Source organism: Manis javanica, chromosome 4 (genome assembly GCF_040802235.1).
Source record: "Manis javanica isolate MJ-LG chromosome 4, MJ_LKY, whole genome shotgun sequence".
Lineage (NCBI taxonomy): Eukaryota > Metazoa > Chordata > Mammalia > Pholidota > Manidae > Manis > Manis javanica.
This window is the reverse complement of record NC_133159.1, coordinates 15,300,779-15,328,151: the sequence shown is the minus strand read 5'-3', so window position 1 is coordinate 15,328,151 and position 27,373 is coordinate 15,300,779. Positions and strand designations below refer to the sequence as shown.

General features: G+C 36.5%; 1 protein-coding gene across 14 annotated transcripts in view; it reads left to right on the top strand.

Moving 5' to 3' along the window:
- The window catches only part of EIF4G3 (eukaryotic translation initiation factor 4 gamma 3), a 377,936-nt gene that overhangs the window by 236,793 nt on the left and 113,770 nt on the right, over positions 1-27,373 (top strand). For 11 of the 14 annotated variants that reach the window (XM_073233344.1, XM_036999821.2, XM_036999830.2 and 8 more), the window contains 2 exons: positions 11,340-11,448; positions 17,454-18,284. In XM_073233344.1, coding sequence (XP_073089445.1) covers positions 11,340-11,448; positions 17,454-18,284 — 940 coding nt within the window. The remainder of the gene's footprint in view (positions 1-11,339; positions 11,449-17,453; positions 18,285-27,373) is intronic. The other 3 variants (XM_073233342.1, XM_073233341.1, XM_073233343.1) reach the window with 1 other exon arrangement.

Sequence of the window (27,373 nt, the reverse complement as noted above, 5' to 3'; positions counted from 1 at the left end):
AGTTTGTTTTTCTGTAATCTTACAAAGATTAAACTCACCCTCTTCAGGTTATCTGTCTGTCCTTAGTCACAGAAATCCTTTTTTCTTTGGCTTTCCCCAAGGACCACAGCCTAAATACAAGTATATATGTTTGTGCAGCCATAAAGCATATTAAATGTATGCTTTCAGTTGATAAAGGCCACATGAATCAATAATTAGAATGTTGGTAGTACTTTTTGAAGTGTAATATCACAAAGCATCAGTTTATTGGGTAATTTACAGTCTTTTGTCTTCCCAAATGCATGAAATTAATGGAATGAACAAATAGTTTTACAACAGAGACATACAAACTAGAAATACTCCATTTTCATCTTAAGGAAAACAATAGCACAAGTATGATGATGGCAACTGATACTTGGCTTCAGTTTCTGGAAATCCACAGAACGTGGTACACATAGAGCAGGAGAGGATCCCTGGTTAAGGGTGGAAGCCATTGTTGCTTAATTGTTGTATTGCGTAAAAATGTTAACCCAGTGTTTAAAAAAGAAGCTACAGATGCCTGTTTATGTAAGAAATCTCAAGTTTTAAATGTTCACAACTAATTCTACTAACAAATAGCACTATGCCAGCCAAAGAAAACCCATTAGATTTAATCTGAAGGCTGCTACTTTGCAACTTTGGCCTAATTTTAGATAGATCCTGAACCACATTGTAGTTAGTAAGACTGGAGATGTGATAACCTTCTGCTCAGAATTTATGACTGAACAGAATATACCGATTTGCTTTTGGCTTTATGGAGTACCTGCTTTCAGTGACAGTTGCATGTTCTGTGAATAGCAAAGCCTTTCCCTATGATTGAGTTTGTCCCAGTTTCTGTGAGGGAGACAGAGGAAACTTCTAATTTATGACTGGTCCTCCTGTGAAGTGTGTACAGAGAATTATGAAAGCACAGAGGTGATCAACTGGAACAGAGTTGCAGCACTGAGTCAAGTGTGTTGGATCACCAAAACCTATTAATGGTCCAGGAGAGAGAAATTTAAAGCTTTGGCTTAGAATCAGACATACTTGATTTCAAGTCCCCCAGTTCCATGATGTAATTTTGTAACTTTAGACTAATCTTCCAAAGACTTAGCTTCCATATTTTTAAAAATGAGGAAAATAAAACCTATCAGATGGAGTTACTATAAGAATAGAATGAGAGAAAATAATTTAAAATTGTTTAAGCTCAGGACATAATGTACATTCAATGAATATTGCTTGTTACTAGTATTACAACTGTTATTATTTAAGGAGACACAGAGGATGACTAGAAGAGTCTGGGAAGGCTTCACAGCAGAGATGCCATTTGATCTGAGTGCCCAGATTGTTATTCACGAATGAAAGGGGAGAGAAGAGTATTCCAGGTAGAGAGGCAACATATGCAAAAAGACACATGGAGATCAGAAATTGGATGAAGGGAGACTATTGTCATTTCGTTTGATAAATTAGGAAGTCACTTGCAGGAGAGGAAGCCAGTTAAAGAACTATTCAGCATTGGTTACTAGATAAGAATCATACAAGAGTGCCCATATAATTTATTATCTAAATTGGAGCAGTTTTATAAGTGAATGGAGATGCCATTAGTCATTTTGTTGGGACAGTAGGCATAAACCAATACTGTCTAGGTAAATGAGGACACATGGTACCCCTAGATGTAGGAGAGAGTGAAGACTCAGGAGTGACTCTTCAAGTTCAGACACCTGGATTCATAGCAGAACAAAACATGGAATATACATGGGGATGTTTGAAGAGGGATTAATGAATTTGATTTTGGTAAGCAATCAAGCTAAGAAAAATTCATTGACGGAAACTGCACTGGCCTTATGAGAGGAGAATGGAAAGAGGAACCAGGTTTTTACCCTAAACAGTAGATTGAATTTGAAATTGTCCTGCTTTCTAAGTTTCAAAATGATCTATGGAATAACTTTTGCAAATTTTATATCTCAAGTATATAAAAAATATACATATGTGTATACGGGTAATGATTCAGATGATCACACACAGCACATGCACGGAGGCATGTGGATGGACATCATGAGTACTGGAAGACTTGCTGCGGTCTCCAATCTCTCAGATTTATATCCATGGGCCAGAATGTTAAGTCCTTTAAACCCCTATTTTTTCATGTAAAGTGAGGGATCATACTAGGTAATCTCAGGGTTTTAGCTTTTAAATATTAAAATGGTAAAGAAGGGGAAGTTTTTGTTACTTTCAGCATCAGAATTTCTCAGCTCTATCTCTGTTGTTGATAGCAATAAGGTAAAAGTAACATTTCTTTAGTAAGTCATTATGGGACCCTGTAGGGTGAAAGTACATGATACTATATAGGCAAAGCTTCCAAAATTGTCGACCTCCAAAGGGATGGGATGGTGTATCAAAATTACTTAATTTTTAAAATGAACTATGTGCCTTTCTTCCTCTCCCTACTCCCTTTTTTCCCTTTCTTTTGTTTTAAGAATTACTCTTACACAGTATGGGAGAATATATTCATAAATGACATATCCGATTAGGGGTTGACATCCAAATTATATAAAGAGCTCATGCACCTCAACAAACAAAAAGCAAATAAGCCAATTAGAAAATGGGCAGAGGAGCTGAATAGACACTTCTCCAAAGAAGAAATTCAGATGGCCAACAGACACATGAAAAGATGCTCCACATTGCTAATCATCAGAGAAATGCAAATTAAAACCACAATGAAATATCACCTCACACCAGTTAGGATGGCCAACATCCAAAAGACAAACAACAACCAATGTTGTCAAGTATGTGGAGAAAGGGGAACCCTCCTACACTGCTGGTGGAAATGTAAACTAGTTCAACCATTGTGGAAATCAGTATGGAGATTCCTCAAAAAACTCAAAATAGAATAGATGTTAACCCCTTGTCGGATATGTCATGTACAAAGTCACTACTTGTCTTCTCTGTGCTATACTGCCTTCCCTGTGCCCCTGCCCTACATTATGTGTGCTAATTGTAATGCCCCTTATTCCCCTTATCCCTCCTTTCCCACCCACCCTCCCCTGTCCCTTTCCCTTTGGTAACTGTTAGTCCATTATTGGGTTCTGTGAGTCTGCTGCTGTTTTGTTCCTTCAATTTTTGCTTTGTTCTTTTACTCCACAGATGAGTGAAATCATTTGGTACTTGTCTTTCTCCACCTGCCTTATTTCACTGGGCATAATACCCTCTAGCTCCAATCCATGTTGTTGCAAATGGTAGGATTTGTTTTCTTATTATGGCTGAATAATATTCCATTGTGTATATGTACCATACCTTTATCCATTCATCTACTGATGGACACTTAGGTTGCTTCCATTTCTTGGCTATTGTAAATAGTGCTGCGATAAACATAGGGGTGCATCTGTCTTTTTCAAACTTGTGTGCTGCATTCTTAGGGTAAATTCCTAGGAGTGGAATTCCTGGGTCAAATGGTATTTCTATTTTGAGTTTTTTGAGGAACCTCCATATTGCTTCCACAATGAACTAATGTACATTCCCACCAGCAGTGTAGGGGGGTTCCACTCTCTCCACATCCTCGCCAGCATTTGTTGTTGTTTGTCTTTTGGATGTTGACCATCCTAACTGGTGTGAGGTGATACCTTATTGGTTTTAATTTGCATTTTTTAACAATTAGCGATGTGGAGCATCTTTTCATGTGTCTGTTGGCCATCTGAACTTCTTTGGAGAAGTGTCTGTTCAGAACCTCTGCCCATTTTTTAATTGGCTTATTTGCTTTTTGTTTGTTGAGGTGTTTAAGTTCTTTATATGTTTTGGATGTTAACCCCTTGTCGGATATGTCATTTACAAATATATTCTCCCATAATGTAGGATGCCTTTTTGTTTTGTTGATGGTGTCCTTTGCCGTACAAAAACTTTTTAGTTTGATGTAGTCCCATGAGTTCATTTTTGCTTTTGTTTCCCTTTCTTGAGGAGATGCATTCAGGAAGAAGTTGCTCATGCTTATATTCAGGATATGTTTGCCTATGTTGTCTTCTAAGAGTTTTATGGTTTCATGACTGACATTCAAGTCTTTAATCCATTTTGAGTTTACTTTTGTGTATGGGGTTAAACAAGAACCCAGTTTCATTCTCTTGCATGTAGCTGTCCAGTTTTGCCAACACCAGCTGTTGAAGAGGCTGTCATTCCCCCACTGTATGTCCATGGCTCCTTTATAGTATACTAGTTGACCATATATGGTTGGGTTTATATCAGGGCTCTCTAGTTTGTTCCATTGGTCTATGGGTCTGTTCTTGTGTCAGTACCAAATTGTCTTGATTACTGTGGCTTTGTAGTAGAGCTTGAAGTTGGGGAGCCTAATTCCCCCTGCTTTATTCTTCCTTCTCAGGATTGCTTTGGCTATTTGAGGTCTTTTGTGGTTCCATATGAATTTTAGGACGATTTTCTCTAGTTCGTTGAAAAATGCTGTTGGTATTTTGATAGGAATTGCATTGAATCTATAGATTGCTTTAGGCAGGATGGCCATTTTGACAATGTTAATTCTTCCTATCCATGAGCATGGGATGTGTTTCTATTTATTGGTATCTTCTTTAATTTCTCTTAAGAGTGTCTTGTAGTTTTCAGAGTATAGGTCTTTCAGTTCATTGGGTAGGTTTATTCCTAGGTATTTTATTCTTTTTGATGCAATCGTGAATGGAATTGTTTTCCTGATTTCTCTCTCTGCTAGTTCATTGTTAGTGTATAGGAATGCCACAGATTTCTGTGTATTAATTTTGTATCTTGCAACTTTGTTGAATTCAGATATTAGATCTAGTAGTTTGGGAGTGGATTCTTTAGGGTTTTTTACATACAGTAACATGTCATCTGCAAACAGGGACAGTTTTACTTCTTCCTTGCCAATCTGGATGCCTTTTATTTCTTTGTGTTGTCTTCTCTGTACTCTTTTTTTTAAAATTCATTTTATTATCATTAATCTACAATTACATGAAGAACATTATGGTTACTAGACTCCCCCCTTCACCAAGTCCCCCCCACAAACCCCATTACAGTCACTGTCCATCAGCATAGTAAGATGCTGTAGACTCACTCCTTTTCTTCTCTGTGTTGCACAGCCCTCCCTATGCACCCCCCCCACATTATACATGCTAATCATAAGGCCCCCTTTCTTTTTCCCTGCCCTTACCCCTCCCTTCCCACCATTCCTGCCCAGTCTCTTTCCCTTTGGTAACCGTTAGTTCATTCTTGGGTTCTGTGATTCTGCTGCTGTTTTGTTCCTTTAGTTTTTCTTTGTTCTTATACTCTACATATGAGTGAAATCATTTGGTACTTGTCTTTCTCTGCCTGGCTTATTTCATCTCTGTACTCTTTATCTTTACCACTCTAGTGTAGCATTTATAGCTTTTGTGATTAAATGATTTTGTGGTTTATTCATTTTTTAATATGAAGCAAAAATTTTTTTATTAATGTATAATTGATAGACAACATATTTGTTTCAGGTATACAATATGATTTTCCAACACTTGTATGTATTGTGAATGATCTACAGTAAGTCTGGTTAATATCCATCATCATACATAGTTATACAATATTTTTTTCTCATGATGAGAACCTTTAAGATTTACTCTTAGCAACTTTAAAATTTGCAATGCAATATTAACTGTAGTCACTATTCTGTATATTACATCCCCATGACATTTATTTTATAACTGTAAGTTTGTAACTTTTCACTGTTTACCTACTTTGCACATGCACATGTTAACATGTACACACACACCTGCCTCTTTCAAACACCAATCTGTTCTCTGTATCTATGAGCTTGGTGTTCTGTTTTCTACATATAATTAAGTTCATATGGTATTTTCCTTTCTCTGACTTTATTTGACTTAGCATAACACCCCCAAGGTCTATCTATGTTACCTCATATGGCAAGATGTCATTCTTTTTTTTTAATGGCTGAAAAATTTTGTGTTTATGTATGTGTTTATTCTTTAATATGCTTCCCTTGATAGAATATATGCTCCAAGAAGCTAAGGATTTTGTCTGTTATAGTTACCAGTGGGTTTTGAATGTTTGGTACATGTTAGACACCAGAGGGAAACACAACATATATACCCCTTTTGAGTGAATGAATGTGGGAGAATTCTCTCCCACTTTTGAAAGAAGCATGTTTTGGTCCTTTTTCCTAGTGGTATTATTATTTTACTATTTAATGTTCATAATGTTTCTCAGTGGAGGGGGGCTATCCTTGTTTATTTCCAGGATTTATATATGTTAAACACATGAGGTATTTATACAAGGATTATATTCAAGTCATTGAATGGAACTTTTGTAAAGTTCATCAAAAATTGATGAAATATAAATATTCAAATAGCCTCTTGTGATAAAAAATTACATCAGCATCTTGGTTATTGTATTTATATAACTGAGTTTCTGGTTTTCTCTCAGTTAATTATAATACGGTCAGCACACATTTTCTGTATAGACCATTGTCTCTTTCACCACTACTCGGCTCTGCCATTGTAGCATGGAAGTGGCATAGGTAATATGTGAATGAATGGCCATGGCTGTTCCAATAAAACTTTACTTATAGGCACTACAATATAAATGTCATATGATTTTCATGTACAAGAATATTCTTTTGATTTTTTTCCCCCAACTATTTAAAATACAAAAGTTCATAGCACATGACAATACAAACACAGGTATGTGGCCCCTTGCCATAGCTTAATGATTCCCTGTGTTAACCACTGTACTTAAGCATCCTGTCATATTCAAGATGAAAATAGGTAGTAAAGGAAGGTGGCCCCTTCTGGGTAGTAATAATGTGTGCTCTGTAAAGAGAAATGAATTTTAAGTTGTACAAAGTAGTATTTATGGACAATTTCAAATTTTGTTGCTGTGTTACCTGTTGGCAAACACTGTTTAAAAAACAATTCCTCCAGTGTTTGGGGCAAATCTACCATTACTCCTTGAGGTCAGTACTTCAGATTTAATATTATAATCTTCAACAGAGTAGATTCTAAAGTTGGATTTATAAAGGAAATTCATTTCTTGGATATTATCTGTATCTAGTATCTTCCCATGCTTTAACCTACCTAATCACTGTAGTTGAAAAATGAATGATGATTTTATCTTCTGATAATCAGAGCCTTGATTTTGAAAATTCTTGAGAAGGCAATTTAGCATGAACATAAATTATGTACTCTAGCAACATTTTGAGTTTTCAAATCAACCTTAACCTTGTGACTCTTACTTCCTGAGCATCTTTACTGAATTATTTTGTATGTTGGTAGTAATTGTCCACCTGACATGATTTCTATAAATTTTCATTCCCACCAATAGTGAGAGTGAATGAAGTGCAGTGATTTTTAAATCTCTTAAATATATTCTCAGCAGTGTAGAATCAGGTACCTAAGTTCTCTAGCTACTCAAAGCTTCATTTCCATATAGGGATCAAAATGCATAGAGCATTGGTTGCTATGTTGTGAGTCACAATTTTCAGTGTGTTTGGAATTTTTTCTGACTCATCAGTTATATAAAATAAGCCATGATTGATTGTACTTTAGAATGATAAGGAACTCTTTTGTAACAGACTGTTTATAATTATTTTGTTAGGAGAGAAGAAATGAAATTAGAGGTAAAACTAAAATTTGAGACCATCCTAAATTAAAATTAACCTAAAGCAAGAATTGTATGTTAATACTTTATTTTCCTGGTGCTGTCAGGGGGTTAGAGAATGTTAAAGTTGAAAGGGACTGTAGGATCTTCAGTTTCTTTTCATTTTGTAGCCAATGAAACTAAGAAGCACTTTCCTAGCTTTTTGTGGCTATATAGCTATTTTTTGCACAGTTAGATCTAGAACTATGATTTAACCAACATGTTATTTTATTCTTTTCTTAGAAATCTTTATACATGAAATCTCCTTAGGCCTTTGTTAATTTCAAAAAGTCTGTGTGCACCCTTAAATAGAATTCGTGCCTCATATCGAATTTACCGAGTATCATAATTCCTCCAGGTGGTAAAGATACCTCGAGACAAGTGCTGGGCATAGAAGCCACAGGGCATAAATCTGAAAAGAAGTAAAAAGCTAACCTTTGCAAACAATATGGCTTCTCTCTCACTTACCAACTTTACATTTCCCTGTATGGCCCCGGAAGATGACTGGTTAGCCAGAGACGGGTAAGATTCCTCAAGGGAGGAACAACCTAAGACAGGCACAGTCGCAGGGGGGCCATCAGGTGAGAATTTGGGGATCAACAGAGGTGAGGCTCAGAACCTCACCCCCCCTGCTTTGAGAGAAATCTTCTCCATCCGTGGATGTCTTGCTGCCCTTGTCTAGCCTGGATTAATACTTAGTCCATAGGCACACACCTGATCATCTGATCATCTACATTTGCCTTCTCACAGCACTAAACTATGTTTTCTACCTTTATCTTGCATCTACCTACCACTTCAGCATTTTATTAAAAATAAAAATAATAATAATAATAAAGGGAGAAATGTGGGATCAACATATAAATCAAGTACAAAAATCAAACGAATATTCATATTTGACCTGATTGTTTATAGGTCATAATGCGTGATCAAAACCGAAAGTTTCTGTGATGAATGCCCTTGTACTGTTCACCATGTAAGAATTTATTCACTATGTAAGAATTCGTTCACCATGTAAGAACTTGTTCGTTATGCTTCAGAAGATTGGAGACTGATGAGAATTAGGCTTGAGATGGATTAATGATTGTACATTGAGCGTTGACCCCCCTACACTGAATTTTATTGTTGTTAACAACCATTTGATCAATAATATGAGAGATGCCCTCTCAAAAAAAAAAATAATAATAATGTAGGTCTGCTGGGCATAGAAGCCACAGGGCATAAATCTGCAAAGAAGTAAAAAGCTAACCTTTGCAAACAATATGGCTTCTCTCTCACTTACCAACTTTACATTTCCCTGTATGGCCCCGGAAGATGACTGGTTAGCCAGAGACGGGTAAGATTCCTCAAGGGAGGAACAACCTAAGACAGGCACAGTCGCAGGGGGGCCGTCAGGTGAGAAATTGGGGATCAACAGAGGTGAGGCTCAGAACCTCACCCCCCCTGCTTTGAGAGAAATCTTCTGCATCCGTGGATGTTTTGCTGTCCTTGTCTAGCTTGGATTAACACATAGTCTACAGGCACACACCTGATCATCTACATTTGCCCTCTTACAGCACTAAACTATGTTTTCTACCTTTATCTTGCATCTACCTACCACTTCAGCATTTTATTAAAAATAAAAATAATAATAATAATAAAGGGAGAAATGTGGGATCAACATATAAATCAAGTATAAAAATCAAATGAATATTCATATTTGACCTGATTGTTTATAGTTCATAATGCGTGATCAAAACCGAAAGTTTCTGTGATGAATGCCCTTGTACTGTTCACCATGTAAGAATTTATTCACTATAAGAATTTGTTCACCATGTAAGAACTTGTTCATTATGCTTCAGAAGATTGGAGACTGACGAGAATTAGGCTTGAGATGGATTAATGATTGTACATTAAGCATTGACCCCCCTATACTGAATTTTATTGTTGTTAACAACCATATGATCAATAAATATGAGAGATGCCCTCTCAAAAAAAAAAAAAAAAAGTCTGTGTGCAGCTGTCTCTTTAATATGATTGAAAGTATTTTTATTTTACAGTGAAAAAAACCTGATGTATATAAGTTTGTAAGTATCATCATCTTAAACATCTCATCCATAGATGTCATTTTGGTGATTTAATTTGATCAATTACCCTTTTTTGGTTATTAATTTCTCAGGCAATTGGAGTGTTAATATTTTCTTCCTTTCAGGTAAATGACGACAATTTATAGTTTTTTCTTTCCTGGGCTATGCAGATAACTGTTTAATAAATGTTAAGTAACAATGAATCTTTCCTTTGTTCTAGAACTATTTTCATTTCTAGAATTGAACTGAGTCTGTATTTTCATTTATAGCTATGAAGCCTTCCTAATTTTTGAATTTTAAAAATACAGATTTTTCCCACTGGAACTAAGGATTCAGAGTAGAGTGATCATGGCAGTATTGTTCATTTACTTGGCAGTGATTCAAAGTGAAAACAATAACTCTTTTTTTATATATGGAAGTACGATTTTAGTAGTTTTCATTCAGAAGTAATTGTGGAATATGAGCACTTTCAAGATCTAATGATAGGTGAAGTAATAGTATTTTCCCCACTCCTGGTAGCTTATTACAGTCCATATAAAGTCAAATATAAATTGCATATTGTACATTCCAAAAAACATCTTTGCTTAAATGACAGATGATAAATGATATGTTTCTAAACTGATATATTTCATTTTATGTTCCCACTCTATGTGAGGCTTAAAAATATTCTTTATTAACTGCCACTTTAAATGGTCTTGTCCACCCAAATTTATCCATACCTTAATTCCCCCTCTCCTCTTTAAAAAAACAAACAAATAAAATCAGAATTGTGCAGGGAGTTCTGCTCTGATAGCATTGACAGAATTCAATGTGGAAGATGATAGCCATCAAAAAATTGACCTTAGATATCTCAGGAAGGACATTGTTTTGTGGCCTTTGTGTAACCTTCAAATACGAAGCGAATCCCTGCCTGGAATGTGATGGAGAATGAGTGTTCTTGCCTTCATTGTCCTTCCTAGTGCAATTCTGTTCCCTGTAAGTTGAACAACGGCTGCAGTTTTTCAGCCTACTTTGCTAGGACTTTGATGGGCATTTGTTATTACAGTATACTGAGTGAGTGAAAATGAGAGTTCCCTCTTAGCTCTGAAAAGCCAGATGTTTTACTCAAATTTCTGACTCTGAAAAATTACTATCCTTAACCCGGAATCTAAAGACATTTTGAGGTGAAAGTGCCTTGAGAGATTTTCCAAATCGCGTTTCGTGTGTGTGATTAAATGGACAGTTACCTCAAGTAATTGTTTTAAAAGTTGACCAAATCTCTCTGGTTTCTGACTAAGAGAATGTTAAATTCCCTCTTGAATGTGACATCTGTTGTTAGGTTGAAAGTCTGTCTGTCCTTAGAAAGGAATACTGGAGAATGCTTTATACTAATGATTGTTGTGCTGTCTTCTCACCGTGGTTAATAATCATCATCTCTTTTCCTTCCCCTTTCTTGCTGCCGCTGCCTCTTTCCTTTTCTTCCCTGTCTTCCCGTTACTTTTTGAATTTATTAAACTGGCCGATATATTTTTTCTTTGCTTTCCTTTGCTTTTAAATTCTGTGATCTCCTGCCCTACTCTGTCTTTCCCACTTGCTTGGGTTCCATGTTGCTAGCTTTTATGTTCGCACGCTCATTATCACCCTTTTTTGTACTTCAAATCCCAGCAGCTGCCCAGCCAGGCTCCTGAGCACAGCCCTGTGGTTTGTGGGACTGTGGAGAGTGCTCATCTTGCTGCCAGCACCCCTGTCACTGCAGCCAGCAGCCAGAAGCAAGGTTTGTGTGTAACAGCCTCCTTATCTTTGGTCATTTCCTCTATTATTTCATTGCCCTCAGCTCTTAAGAGCAAAACATTTGAGGATTATTTAGAGAGACACTTTTAAACAGAGCTTGAGATGGAAAATAAAGTGTTCTGTCTTTTGGAAAGTAAGGATAGTCAGTGAAATTTTTTCTATATTAATGCCTCACTGTCAATATATATTTATAGGTCAAAGCTTAGCTGCCTTAAACCGTTTTTTAGGAGCAAGGTTGGGGAAAATAAATGGACATAAATATGGCCTTATAAGAATAACACAGTTTTATTTATATGTTATATGTATATTCCTGTGCATCTTGCTATTTTTAAAAACATGAAATGTTTCTTACAAGTTTGGTTTCTAAGGCCTCAGTTCTATAGTACTGAGTTCAAATCCTGGCTCCTTCATGCACTAGCTATTTGGTCTTGACAAGTCATTATCTGTGTACCTAAATTTCTTCACTTAAGTAATGGAATAAGACTTACCTCACAGGGTTGTTGTAGGTACATGCCTAACTTAAGAAAAATCCTTAGTAAATTATAGCCATTATTATTGATGCAGGAATCACAATAAGGTCCCACTCTTACTGACCTTAAACATGAAATGCCAAATTATTTGTTGCAATAAGTGGACACATCGCCTTTCGGATTATGAATAGAAAACTTCAAAGGAAATATGCCAGAAAGTGGGATGTCAGAGTCTCTATTTCCTGCCTAGTTCAATTTAGATTGATCTTAGCTAAAATTGGGATTCAGTTCTCACAAGGCACAGGGGAAGCAAGTGATTTGAGCATGGTTTTATAATGTTCTTTTACTTAATTCTAAGAATGGGTGGAAATCATAAATGTTTTCTGTTTCTTGAATTATTCACTCCTCCAGACCTCTTAATGTAGTTGGCTATTAGTAAATACACTCTCTAAAAATTATTGTTCAAAAAGCATTTAGGAATTGATACATAATCAAAATGGAGGTATTTATTATTATTGGTTTTTTACTGTACTGCAAGTTAATCACACTTATAAACTTTTGGTGTATTATTTCAGTGTTTTTTTATAGCATACAAAGATAATATGGTGTTATTCCCCTTGACTATTGAGGAGCCTAATAAACTTGAACAGAGACAGATCCTGTGTTTTGCTTTATAAGATAGTTTTGAACCAAAATATAGGTAATGAACCCTAACCTGGCATGCTTCTAAAAGTTGTACTGTCAGATGCTTTTTTTCAGGAGTGTTCTCTCAGAGACTCTTGCATGCTTAAAGCTAAATTTTTAAATATTAAAGCTATTTACCTTGTTGGAGTGCAGTTCATAGGCATTGTGGAAGACGACTTTCTATCCCCAATGATAAAGCAATTTTCAGCAAAAATCAGAATGTTTTCAATCTGAGTGGAGAATAATTTTCAGAATATTTCCTTCAAAACTTTACTTCATTACTTTTGCACCATTGTAATTGCTAGTTAGAATTATGCTAAACATATTGAGTACTTATGCAAAGAGGCCTCCAAATATATCCTTTATACAGACGTCCTTTACACCTGGGCCATGGTGTAAAGAATCATGATGTCTTGATTATAGCACTGACCTGCTAAGATACTTAGATAATGAGAAACCCGCATTTTGTTACATTTAGGCTTTGATTTCCAGGAGGAATGTAGAAGTCTTTATTTCCTCTCAGTTTTTTATGTGTAGTGGAAATTTGAATATAAAATCAATACTTCAAATTGATGTTTGATGTAGAAATGGGTGAAATGGAAGGTGTTTCAGGTTACCTTAATGCAGAGAACAACTTGCATTTTAAATAGAGCTTTTAAGTAACTTTTTGGACCACTGAAGTCTTCCTCTTTGTACCAACTATTCTCCAAAAAACAGTAATTTTAATTTTCTATTTTTAATTTTTCCTATAACTTGCCAATATATGGAATCGTTTTTGGAGTAGTTTTATTTTTTACTTTTATTTTTATTTTTCATTTTTTTTATTTTGGTATTATTAATGTACAGTTACATGAGCAACATTATGGTTACTAGACTCCCCCTATTATCAAGTCCCCACCACATACTCCCATTACAGTCACTGTCTGTCAGCATAGTAAGATGCTATAGAATCACGGAGTAGTTTTATTTTTAAACCAAGTATATGTAACTTAAATAACATTAGAAAGGGCTCACCATTTTCCAGAGACTTTTTTTTTTTTACAATTGAGAAATTGCAAATTTTTCTTAACTATAGAGTCCTTTGGAAATTAAAGAAAGATGCAAAAATGCACTGTTTTCAAAGATTGCTGTATCACCCCCAGAAACAATAGATGATGCATTCTTCAGTCGAATCAGCTTTTTTCTCAATGAAAATGTCTTTACTGAGGGTTTGCATTGGATAACAGAACCCCATGTTAGCCCCAAAGTCTCCACCAGCTTGATTAACCTAAATACTTTTTTCTTAAACCCCACCTCCATTTTTTTTCTGAATTGGAAGAATACAGGATTTGAAATCATTTTCTGGTTCCAATACTTAACAGTTATTTGACCCTGGACTTGTGGAATCTCTATAACACTCAGTTTCCCCATCTGTGAAAAAGGAACATAATAGTTTCTACCCCACTGGTGGTTATAAGAATTAAAGGGTACTATGTATCGTATTTGACCCAGTTCCTGGTGCATAATAAGTGCTTAATAAATACTAGATGCCATTATTAAACTTATGATTTTCTCAGTTTTTGACATGCACAGCTGGAGTGGTTGTGTGAAGACCGAGTTTCCGGGCAACTATGCTATTTCCCATTTGTTTGGTACTTTGTAAAAACACAGGGAAGACTTAAGTTTGGTTTATGGACAGAAAGACTGTAAAATGAAAATCTTCAGTTGGTGTTGATTGTATATAGACAGAGCTTATATGATCGTTGTTTGATGTTGTTGAAGTGCATTCAGCCCAGTGCACTGAGGATATGGTACAGATAATATAAAACAAATCAAAGTAATTTGTGCCTTAGTCTTAGTGTTAGTGCCTTTTGAAAGCGCTTGCTGTATTTAGTAAATGGTATTCTGTTATAATTCAGCCATTTATAGCAATGTAGCTTAACTGGAATTCTTCTGGCATTTAGGATGCGACTATTCTCTGCCAAGTGAGAATGCCCATCAAATTGCAGGATACTTAGCATTCCTGGTCTCTGCCCATTAAATGGCAGTAGCATGTTTGCGGTCATGTGAGGCTTGTGACAACCAAAAGGCACCCATTGAAGCAGTTGGTTCCATCACCATATGAGAATAAAAGGGAACAGTTTTTTCCATCTTATAAATATGATATTCATTATAGAAACTATTAAAAGCAGAAAGGCAAAATCTATCTCATTATCCAGAGCCATTAATAAACTGTAATTCTAGATTTTCTCATATGCTTATGTTAATACTATGTGTTTTTTTAAGTTACCAAATTAGGTTTATGCCTCCTGCTTTTTAAAAACAACATTATATTATAAACAACTTTCCACATCATTAAATTCTCTTTTAAAAGCCTTTTTAAAAACCATTGCATAATATGTGATTGGATGCCTAGATCATCATTTCTTTAATAAGTTCCTCATTATTAGACATTTAGTCAATTTCCTTTTTTTTTTGCTGTTATAGTGTTTGTCCTCAAATATTCCAGACCTCTCTTTGTTCCCTCTTACATGATTATTTTCTTAGAAAAAAGTTCTTAAAGAGAATTCTCACAGATTCCTAAAGATGGCCAAGTGATATAAACATTTCTAATGCAGTATATTAGGTTTCATACTATTCATGGCTCTGCAAAGCACTCTTTTAATAGTAAACGTTCTTAGATAAAACCAGTGTTCTTTATTTAGATTTACTCTATTATACTTTTCAGCTTTCTGTATTAAAACTTTAATGAATGAGTTAAAGGATTTCAGAGTAAAGAACTCTCAAAATAATTAACTTGTTTCTAATTCTCTTAATTAATGTTAGATTTTTCTCAAGAGTATATAGGCATTGTGGTCCTAGACTTGCTTTTGTTTGATTTTTTTTTTCAGTATCATTAATTTTATTTCCCAAAATTAATGGCTCAGTTGACATACTCTTTTTAGGCTGTTAATATGAAAATTACTATTTTTTACTGTTTAATTTACAGTATCTAATTTTCATTCAGTGACCAGAAAGAGTGTTACTCTGATGTGCTTTCACAGTGTTATCATGTAATCTGGGTGACTATGTAGCAATTACTCCAGTGAGTTGGAAAGTATTTTCTGCAGAGGTATTTTCAGAAATACATATTTATGATATGTATGTCACATTCACATAATACATGTAATAGACATATTTCTTTGAAATACTTTTGACTCTTGCCCTGGTAACAGTCCGAAGGATTTGGCAGTGAGAGCCCTTATTGGTCTTATTTCTCCACTACAGTAAATAGTCAGAGTTCAATTTAAGAAACACTGGCTTCTACTTCCATAAATTAAACTGAATTTTAAGGCCAGTAGAAGTAGTTGCAGTGAGTAAATTAGACTTTAAGAGCTTAATGGTCATATTTACCATCTATTTATCTGATCAAGAGAACATTATTTTTCTTTCACAAACTTAACTATAATTTATTGTAAAGACTCATTTCACTGATGCATAAAGATGTCTAGCAGACAAAGTCAAGTCCTCTTCAGTTTAGATCGTCTTTTTAGTGTTGAAAATTTTTGTTTGTATTATCAGATATACCCATGAGTATCTGTTTTTCCAGTGAAGGCTGTGCATTGTGCTAAGAAAGCACAAGGCTGGAATCCAGTCCAAATCTCCTTTCGTTTTATCCTCCAAGGGATTAATCACATATCATTTTACCTAGAATTTTTAAATGTGGACATTTTTATGAACTAAAAGTTTCTTATATTTTTCTGACTCCTTTATTAGGAATATCAGTTTCTCTCTTTCTTTTGCTCTTGTTCTTTCTCTGTCTATATACACTCTTTTCATATAGTATTCCCAAATATTTCAGACATATATGTTGTGGGGTTTTTTTTTATTGGACTCGATTATCTGAAATTACCTATGGTCTCTTCTTAAAATATTTTTTTGTTAAACAATTGAAGACACAAGATAAGTTCCTATTTTTACACTTTTACCTTCTGGTTATATGCCACTTTTGGAAATGAAAGTTACTAATTTCTAACTGAATTTTTAGGTTCAGTGACTTGATTTCACTGAAAATAAATTTCACTGATAATAAATGACATCATGGTATCTTCTCTTCAAGTACAAATTTTTAAAGAATATACTGTTCACCATGTAAGAATTTATTCACTATGTAAGAATTTGTTCACCATGTAAGAACTTGTTCGTTATGCTTCAGAAGATTGGAGACTGACGAGAATTAGGCTTGAAATGGATTAATGATTGTGCATTGAGCATTGACTCCCCTATACAGAATTTTATTGTTGTTCACAACCATTTGATTAATAAATATGAGAGATGCCCTCTCAAAAAAAAAAAAAGAATATGTACAAGTAATATTCTTTATAAAAATTCCCCCAAATGCAGAGATAAATAATAAAAAATAATCAATCTATAATAATTTCATCTCCAATTGTTTATTTTTCAACTGTTCTGCCACTGTGGTGTATCCTAGGTAGAAAAATTTTCTACAGGGAACAAAATATAGTACAGATAATGGTCTCTCCATCCTAAATAAAAGTTCTGTTCCTATCCTAAAAATGGTTTAGCTTTAGTTTTCATGAGCTTTTCCCTTGTATTCTTGACATAATAATTTGGTGGCTTGGTTCCTTCTCTTACTCCACGTAAACTTTGTATGTATTGGTGATCAAGTGATAGTGAGTATAATTAGAAAAGAAAATATGACAGTGTTTTGAGAGCGGCAGAGTAAGTCTAATATTTTGTTCTGTCTTCTGCTCATGATTTGGAGTGTAAGAGATTAAAAGAATTGGCCCAAAATAATACAATATAATTTCTGATTCAAGAATTATTTTTAAATCTTTTATTTTTTCCTTCCTAGAAGAGAAGCCAAAACCGGATCCAGTGTTAAAGCCTCCTTCCCCAGTCCTTAGGCTAGTCCTTAGTGGAGAGAAGAAAGAACAAGGAGGCCAGATGTCTGAGACTGCTGCAGTAGGATCCATACTGGAGCTTCCTCTGCCTCCATCACCTACCACGGTTTCTTCAATTGCTCGAAGTACAATTGCTTCCCCCACCTCTGCTGCTCTTAGTAGCCAACCCATGTTCAGCACTGCTGTAGATGACAGATGTGAGCTCTCTTCCTCAAAAGAAGATAGAATTCCTATACCCAGCCCCACATCTTGCACAGAAACATCAGATCCATCACCAATAGATGTAATTGATGATGATATATGCAAGAAATCTTGTAATGTAGCACCAAACGATATTCCACTGATTTCTAGTACTAACCTAATTAATGAAATTAATGGAGTTAGTGAAAAATTACCAGCCACAGAGAGCACTGTGGAAATAGTAAAACAGGAGGTGTTGCCGTTGACTCTTGAATTGGAGATTTTGGAAAATCCCCCAGAAGAAATGAAAGTGGAGCATGTCCCAGCTCCCATTACCCCCTCCTTGGTCCCTTCCTTTTCTCCGCCTCCTCCAACTCCTCCGGCTTCTCCTCCTGCACCAGTCGCTGCTGCCACCACTAATGTCAGTACTGCTAGTGCTCCCGCCACAGTCCAGAGAGTCTTAGAAGAGGACGAGAGCATAAGAACTTGCCTTAGTGAAGATGCAAAACAGATTGAGAACAAAAAGGAGATGGAAGCAGATGGGCAAACAGAAGAAATTGTGGATTCTTACAATTTAAGTTTAAGAAAGAGCCCTGTCCCAGGTAAGTTATTCTGCCATTTACCTTATGATTGCTGGATATGAAAAGAAGCAGTGTTTTGAGTTATTTTTTAATTGACTACTTTCCTTGACTTCCAGAAACATCAAATGAATGCTGAAATTCCTAGTCTGGTTGCTGCAATGGTGTGTTTATGTCTTAGTGCAGCCTGCAAAAGAGTTAACTGCTCTTGTCTAAAAATGCAAATGAAATTTCAAATATACAAAATGCCTCAAAGGTATATGTCACTGTACATGTGTGTTTTTTTAATTTTAATTTTTGCCTCATTCATATGAGTCAGTTTCCTCAGTGGTTTAATTTTGTTGCTTTGGTGCTGGAAACCAGTTAAAACTGACTTGGTCGATAGTGCCTAATCTTGTCCTCTGAGAATTTTAAAGGCCACTTGATCCTAACCTTAAAGGAACACCTCTATGCAAGACCTCTTCTTTAATCTTAGAATTTGGAAAATAACAATTGGAATTTCAAAAGTTTATAAGTTGTTCTGAAAAATAAAAGTGCCCTCTCTGATTAACTCACAGATAAGTTTAATGCTCTTCCACTTTTTCTTTTAAAAGTTTCATTTTTTTCTGTAATTATTTTATTACTTCATCATTAATATTATCAAAGTGTTACATTTTTCCAAATTCATAATTATTTTTATTGCATGTCAGCATCATCTAGGATCTTGGGAACTAACCATTGGATTATTCTTTATTAAGGTATCACTGACATACACTCTTAATGAAGGTTTCACACATGAAAAACAATTTGGTTACTACATTCATCCATATCATCAAGTCCCCCCCATACCCCATTGAAGTCACTATCCATCAGTGTAGTAAGATGCCAGAGAGTCACTACTTGTCTTCTCTGTGCTGCACTGTTTTCCCTATGACACTCCCCACACCATGTATACTAATCATGATACCCCTCAATTCCCTTCTCCTTCCCTCCACACCCGCCCTCCCCCACGCCTCCCCTTTGGTAACTGCTAGTCCCTTCTTGGAGTCTGTGATTCTGCTGCTGTTTTGTTCCTTCAGTTTTGCTTTGCTGTTATATACTCGACAAATGAGTGAAGTCATTTGGTACTTGTCTTTCTCCACCTGGCTCACTTCACTGAGCATAATACCCTCTAGCTCCCTCTAAATGTTGTTGCAAATGGTAGGATTTGTTTTCTTGTGGCTGAATCGTATTCTGTTCTGTATATGTACCCCACCTTCTTTATCCATTCGTCTACTGATGGACACTTAGGTTGCTTCCATATCTTGGCTATTGTAAACAGTGCTGCGATAAATATAGGTGTGCATGTGACTTTTTGAGTCTGAGAACTTGTTCTCTTTGGGTAAATTCCTAGGGGTGGAATTCCTAGGAGTGGAATAGTATTTCTTTTCTATTTTTAGTCTTTTGGGGAACCTGCATATTGCTTTCTGCAATGGTTGAATTAATTTACATTCCCACCAGAGGTATAGGACAGTTCCCCTTTCTCCGCATCCTCACCAGCATTTGTTGTTCCTGGTCTTTTGGATGTTGGCCATCCTAACTGGCGTGAAGTGATATCTCATTGTGGTTTTAATTTGCATTTCCCTGATAATTAGCAGTATGGAGCATCTTTCCATCTGCCCATTGGCCATCTGAATTTCTTCTTTGGAGAACTGTCTGTCTGTTCATATCCTGTGCCCATTTTTTAATTGGGTTATTTGCTTTTTGGGTGAGGAGGTTTGTGAGTTCTTTATATATTTTGGATGTTAACCCCTTGTCGGATATGTCATTTACAAATATATTCTCCCATACTGCAGGATGCCTTTTTGTTCTGCTGATGGTGCCCTTTGCTGTACAGAAGCTTTTTAGCATGATGTAGTCCTATTTGTTCATTTTTTATATGTTTCCCTTGACTGAGGAGATGCATTCAGGAAAAAGTTACTCATGTTTATCTTCAAGAGATTTTTGCCTATGTTTTCTTCTAAGAGTTTTATGGTTTCATGACATACATTCAGGACTTTGATCCATTTCGAGTTTACTTTAGTGTATGGGGTTAGACAGTAATCCAGTTTCATTCTCCTACATGTAGTTGTCCAGTTTTCCCAACACCAGCTGTTGAAGAGGCTGTCATTTCCCTATTGTATGTCCATGACTCCTTTGTCACATATTAATTGACCATATATGCTTGTGTTAATATCTGGAGGGACTCTATTCTGTTCCACTGGTCTATGGGTCTGTTCTTGTGCCAGTACCAAATTGTCTTGATTACTGTGGCTTTGTAGTAGAACTTGAAGTTGGGGAGTGAGATCCCCCCTGCTTTATTCTTCCTTCTCAGGATTTCTTTGGCTATTCAGGGTCTTTTGTCTTTCCGTATGAGTTTTAGAACCAGTTGTTCCAGTTTGTTGAAGAATGCTGTCAATATTTTGATAGGGATTGTATTGAATCTGTAGATTGCTTTAGGCAGGATGGCCATTTTGACAATAATAATTCTTCCTAGCCAAGATCATGGGATGAATTTCCATTCATTAGTGTCCTCTTTAATTTCTCATAGAGTGTCTTATAGTTTTCATGGTATAGGTCTTACATTTCCTTGGTTAGGTTTATTCCTAGGTATTTTATTCTTTTTGATGGAATTGTGAATGAAATTGTTTTCCTGATTTCTCTCTCTGCTAGTTCATCATTAGTGTATAGGAATGCAACAGATATCTGTGTATTAATTTTGTATCTTGTAACTTTGCTGAATTCAGATATTAGTTCTAGTAGTTTCGGGGTGGTTTTGTTAGGGATTTTTATGTACAATATCATGTCACCTGCAAACAGTGACAATTTGGCTTCTTCCTTACTAATCTGGATGCCTTGTATTTCTTTGCGTTGTCTGATTGCTGTGGCTGGGACCTACAGAACTATGTTGAATAAAAGCAGGGAGAGTGGGCATCCTTGTCTTGTTCCTGGTCTTAGAGGAAAAGCTTTCAACTTCTTGCTGTTAAGTATAATGTTGGCTGTGGGTTTGTCATATATGGCCTTTATTATGTTGAGGTACTTGCCCTTTATGCCCATTTTGTGGAGAGTTTTTATCATGAGTGGATGTTGAATTTTGTCAAATGCTTTTTCACCATCTTTGGAGATGATCATGTGGCTTTTGTCCTTCTTTTTGTTGATGTGGTGGATGATGTTGATTGATTTTCTAATAATGTACCATCCTTGCATCCCAGGAATAAATCATATTTGATTATGATGGATGATCTTTTTATGTATTTTTGAATTTGGTTTACTAATATTTTGTTGAGAATTTTTGCATCTATGTTCATCAGGAATGTTGGTTTCTAATTTTCTTTTTTTTTTGTGGTGTCTTTGTCTGGTTTTGGTATTATAGTGATGCTGGCATCATAGAATGAGTTTGGAAGTATTCCCTCCTCTTCTACTTTTTGGAAAACTTTGAGGAGAATGGGTATTAGGTCTTCTCTAAATAAATGTCTGATAAAATTCAGCAGTGAAGCCATCTGGTCCAGGATTTTGTTCTTGGGTAGTTTTTGATTACTAGTTCAATTTCATTGCTAGTAATTGGTCTGTTCAGATTTGTTCTTTCTTCCTGTGTCAGTCTTGGAAGGTTTTATCTTTCTAGAAAGTTATCCATTTCTTCTAGGTTATCCAGTTTGTTAGCATATTAATTTTTCATACTATTCTCTAATAATTCTTTGTATTTCTATAGTGTCTGTGGTGATTTTTCTTTTCTCCTTCCTTATTCTGTTTATGTGGGCATACTCTTTTTTTTCTTTATGTCTAGCTAGGGGTTTATATATTTTGTTTATTTTCTTGAAGAACCAGCTCTTGGTTTCACTGAATCTTTCTGTTTTATTCTCAATTTTATTTATTTCTGCTCTGATATTTACTGTATCTCTCTTTCTACTGAATTTGGGCTTCATTTATTCTTCTTTTTCTAGTTTCATTAATTGTGAGTTTAGACTGTTCATTTGGGATTGTTCTTCTTTCTTCAGGTAAGCCTATATTGCAGTATACTTTCCTCTTAGAACTGCCTTCACTGTATCCTGCAGGTTTTGCTGTGTTGAGTTGTTGTTATCATTTGTCTTCATATATTGCTTGATCTTTTTTAATTTGGTCATTGATATTGCTTATTTGGCGGCATGTTGTTAAGTCTCCTTGTGTTTGTGGGCTTTTTGTTTTCCTTGCATAATTTATTTCTAGTTTCATACCTTTGTGGTCTGAGAAGCTAGTTAGCACAATTTAAATCTTTTTGTATTTACCGAGTCTCTTTTTGTGGCCTAGTTTATGATCTATTCTTGAAAATGTTCCATGTGTACGTGAGAGGAATGTATATCCTGCTGCTTTTGGGTAGAGTGTTCTGTAGATGTCTGTAGGTCCATCGGGTCTAATGTGTTGTTCAGTGCCTCTGTGTCCTTACTTATTTTCTGTCTGGTTTATCTGTCCTTTGGAGTGAGTGGTGTGTTGAAGTCTCCTAAAATGAATACATTGCATTCTATTTTCCCCTTTAAGTATGTTAGTATTTGTTTCACATATGTAGGTGCTCCTGTGTTGGGTGCATAGATATCTATAATGGTTATATCCTCTTGTTGGATTGACCCCTTTATCGTTATGTAATGTCGTTCTTTGTCTCTTGTTACTTTCTTTGTTTTAAAGTCTATTTTGTCTGATACAAGTACTGCAACACCTGCTTTTTTCTCCCTATCAGTTGCATGATATATCTTTTATCATCCCTTCACTTTCAGTCTGTATATGTTTTGGGGTTTGAAGTGAGTCTCTTGAAAGCAGCATATAGACAGGTCTTGTTTTTTTATCCATTCAGTGACTCTGTGTCTTTTGATTGGTGCTTTCAGACCATTTACATTTAGGGTGATTATCTATAGGTATATCTTATTGCCATTGCAGGCTTTAGATTCGTGGTTACCAAAGGTTCAAGGGCAACTTCCTTACTATCTAACAATCTAATTTAACTCACTTAGTATGCCATCACAAACACCACCTAAAGGTTCTTTTTTTTTCCCTCCTTTTTCTTCTTCCATCATTCTTTATATGTTAGGTATCATATCCTGTACTCTTTGTCTATCCCTTGACTTACTTTAGGGGTAGTTAATATGATTTTGCATCTGCTTAGTAATTGATTGTTGTACTTTCTTTACTGTGATTTTATTACCTCTGGTGACAACTATTTAGCCTTAGGAACACTTCCATCTACAGCAGTCCTTCCCAAAAGCAGTGTAGACGGTTTGTGGGAGGTAAATTCTCTCAGCTTTTGCTTATGTGGAAATTGTTTAATCCCTCCTTTAAATTTAAATGATAATATTGCTGGATACAGTGTTCTTTGAGTTCCTTCTGTTTCATTGCATTGAATGTATCATGCCATTCCCTTCTGGCCTGTAAGTTTTCTGCTGAGAAATCTGATGATAGCTTGATGGGTTTTCCTTTGCAGGTGATGTTATTTCTCTCTCTGCCTGCTTTTAATACTCTGTCCTTGTCTTTGATCTTTGCCGTTTTAATTACTATATGTCTTGGTGTTGTCCTCCTTGGGTCTCTTGTGTTGGGAGATCTGTGGACTTCCATGATCTGAGAGATTGTTTCCTTCCCCAGACTGGGAAAGTTTTCAGCAATTATTTCTTCAAAGACACTTTCTATCCCTTTTTTCTCTTCTTCTGGTACCCCTATAATGCAAATATTGCTCATTTGGATTGGTCACACAGTTCCTTTAATATTCTTTCATTCCTAGAGATCCTGTTATCTCTCTCTGCCTCAGCTTCTCTGTATTCCTTTTCTCTTCTCTGCTCTTAAGTCCTTCCATTGTTCATTTCATTTGTGTTATGTCCCTCCAGAAGTCATCCCTTTGCTCTTGAATATTCTCTGTAGCCCCATCAGCATGCTTATGACTTCTATTTTTTATTTTGAATTCTTTTTCAGAGAGGTTGGTGATTTCAGTCTCACCAAGCACTCTCTGGTGTTTGAGAGATTTTGGACTCAACCAGGTTCTTCTTCCTTTTCATGGTGATGGGAGTGGTCATTGGCAAGTGGGACGTATGTCAGCTGGGGGAACAAAGTCCCTTCCTGCTTGCTGGTTGCTTTGCCTGTCTCCACTGTCTGTGCTGGTTAACCACATGCAGGGAACCACCTCTGGGTTAATCCCCTGAGCTGCCGTGGGCGGGGCAGTGTTCATGATGACCTTGGACACTCACTGGGGTTGCAGCAAGCGCCACGTGTTCCGTCGCGAGAACAAATACCCTTCATGCCTCTGGACTCTGCACCTGTCTCCACTGGCTGTGCCAATCAACTGTGCACAGGGAGCAGCCTCTGGGTTAATTCCCTGAGCTGCTGTGGATGGGGTGGCCCTCTGGATGGCCTAGGGCACTTTTGGGGGTTGCGGGCAAGTGACGTGTTTTTTGCCACAAGAACAAGCCCCTTCATACCTTCCAGACTCTGCGCTTGTCTCCACTGTCTGTGCTGGTTAACTGCTTGCAGGGAGCAGCCTCTGGTTCTGGGCCAGTTAGCTGCGTGTAGGGAGAAGCCTCTGTATTAAGCTGTGTGGTTGCTGTAGGCAGCCTGCTCCTCGGCTGTTCTGCAGCAATAGTGTGTCAGCCAGTTTGCTTGCAGTGTCGGTGGGGCAGAAGGAACCGCAGGCTGCTTATTGCCGTGAGGGGCCTCGGAACTGCATTGTCAACCATGGGGTTAGGGTGCCTGAAGGTCCTTAATGTTCCCAGCCTGCTGTGATGAGTGTGCCAGGACAATTATGTCCACCTGTTAAACCCTTGTCTCTTTAAGACTTTTAAAGTGCCTGCTTTTCTTTTGTCCCAGGGCAGCTGGCTGTGGGAACCTGTTCTCAGTCTTAGTCTTGGATTTTGCTTTTCTGCTCCTCTAATATCTAGAGCACCATGCAATGTGTGTCTGTGCTCCCGTGGCAGATTACTAGGGCTGGTATTTTGGAGTCCTGTGTCTCCACTCCCTCCCCACTCCAATTCTTTTCCTCCTGCAGGTGAGCTTGGATGGGGCGAGTGCTCAGGTACTGCCAGGTCACAGCTTTGTATCTTACCCTTTTCCATGAGATGTTGGGTTCTCGCTGATGTAGCCTGGCTATTGTACTCTATCTTCTGGTCACTCTTTTAGGAATAGTTGTATTTGCTGTATTTTCAAAATATATATGGTTTTGGGAGGTGATTTCCACTACCCTACTCATGCCGCCATCTTTTTCTCTTCTCTATTCTTGAATTCCAGCAGGCAGAGCACTGCTGGATAAGATCACACCACTGTGAATTTAAGTGCCTCTATAAAGTCACTCTCTAAATGTCCTGCCATTCCTTTTATGACTTTCCTGTTGTAAAATCCTGTGCTCTGACCGACCCTTCTCACCCTAAACAGATGACCTTGTTTCTTTGTTTAGGAATTGAGTGTGCTGAGTATACCTTTTCAGCCTTGTGCCAGAGCTATAGCCCTGTCTCTGTCCAAACTTTTATCAATTAGTTGTCCCTTGCAGTCTCACATATATTCACTCTTCTCCATAGACTTCTTTCGCACTGTAAGTATCCTAAGTCTCTCTCATACCAAAGACAGTGTTTCAGTCCAACTGTCACTTAAACTCACTGTTCCTCTTTTCATCCAGAGTTCTCAGAAATAGCCTACCATTTCTGCTTCTACTGTTAACTGTCCAACTAATATAATGTCATATATGCTCCCAACATGCTATCTTATTGGTCTTTTTACTGCACTTAACACTATTGATCGCTCTCTTTTTTCATTTTTAGTTAGATTTATTAAGTATAGTTTATGTGCAGTAAAATTCACTTTTATTATTGATTTCTGTGAATTTTGACAGACACATAAAGTCATGTAAACATCACCATGGTCAAGACATAGAACAGTTCCATCACCCCCCAAAATTCCTTCATATTTGGGTCTTGTTTCAATTGTAATTTTCCAACACATTCTTCATGGGTGATTTTATCTGTTCTAATTATTAATGGTTCTCAGTGGTGTATGCTAATAACGTCTAAATTTTACTTCCATCCCAACTTCTGAGCTTCAGTCTTCTACTTTCAGTTGCCTGCCAAATATCTCCACTTTCAAATGCCAGATTCATCTCAGATCCAATACCAAACTTACCACCTAGTCCTCTAAACCAGTTCCTTTATCTCACTTAGTTGCACTGGCTTAATGAAGCTGAAACCCTAAAGTTATAGTTGATGAACTTCATCCTTGACTCACTCCTTTTTCACATAGTCGTTTAACAGGGTTCTCTGATTTTACCTGATACAGTGTTGGATTTGTCCTCCTCTTCATTTTCTTCTAACACTGCTTTAGACCTGCACTTTTGCATGGATGTCTCTCATTTCCCAGGCTTCAGTTTTGCCCTGCTTCAAGTTCATTCTCCACCAAGCAGTTATCTCTTTCAAATATGGATCTGGCCTTAGCACTTCTTTTCATATCTCTGCTTAAACCCTTCAGGCTGTTGGGTGTTAGTGGAGGGCAGTCACCTTCAAGATAAACTCTAAGCTTCTCACTTTTTTTACTACAAGGTCTTCTTTTCATACTTCATTATGGCAGCAGTCTTCTGAGTATATATGCATAGGATCAGAGGTAACTTTTCATATATTTGGTTAACCTAAACAATAGCAGTAAAGCATAGTGGTGAGCATCAAGGCAACAGAGTTAGACACTCCTGAGTCTTAACCTTTCCCTTTGTCTGCCTCTGTGACCATGGGCAAGTTTCTTAACCTTTGAGTCTGTTTTTCTCATCCAGAAAATGAAGATAATAATAGTATTTACTTCATAAATTGTAGTGAAGATAAAATATGATATATGTAAAGTTCTTATTATCATAGTATCTGACATACTGGGCACTCTATAAATGTTAAATATTATTAATACTTCTCTATTTTCAGCTAGTATTAAGGGCCCAAATGTTCCCTTTAAACTATACTAATATTACACAGAACAAATGGGTGTCATGATCTCTGCCCTTAGGAATTTATATCCCAAAGAAGAGAAGCTTAAGAAGATGATACCATCTGAAAAGTTCTTAATTAAATCCCGGGCATGAAATGGTAGAAAGCCCCTTAGAATAGTCCCTATGCATGTATAAATTTTGATTAAAGGTTTTG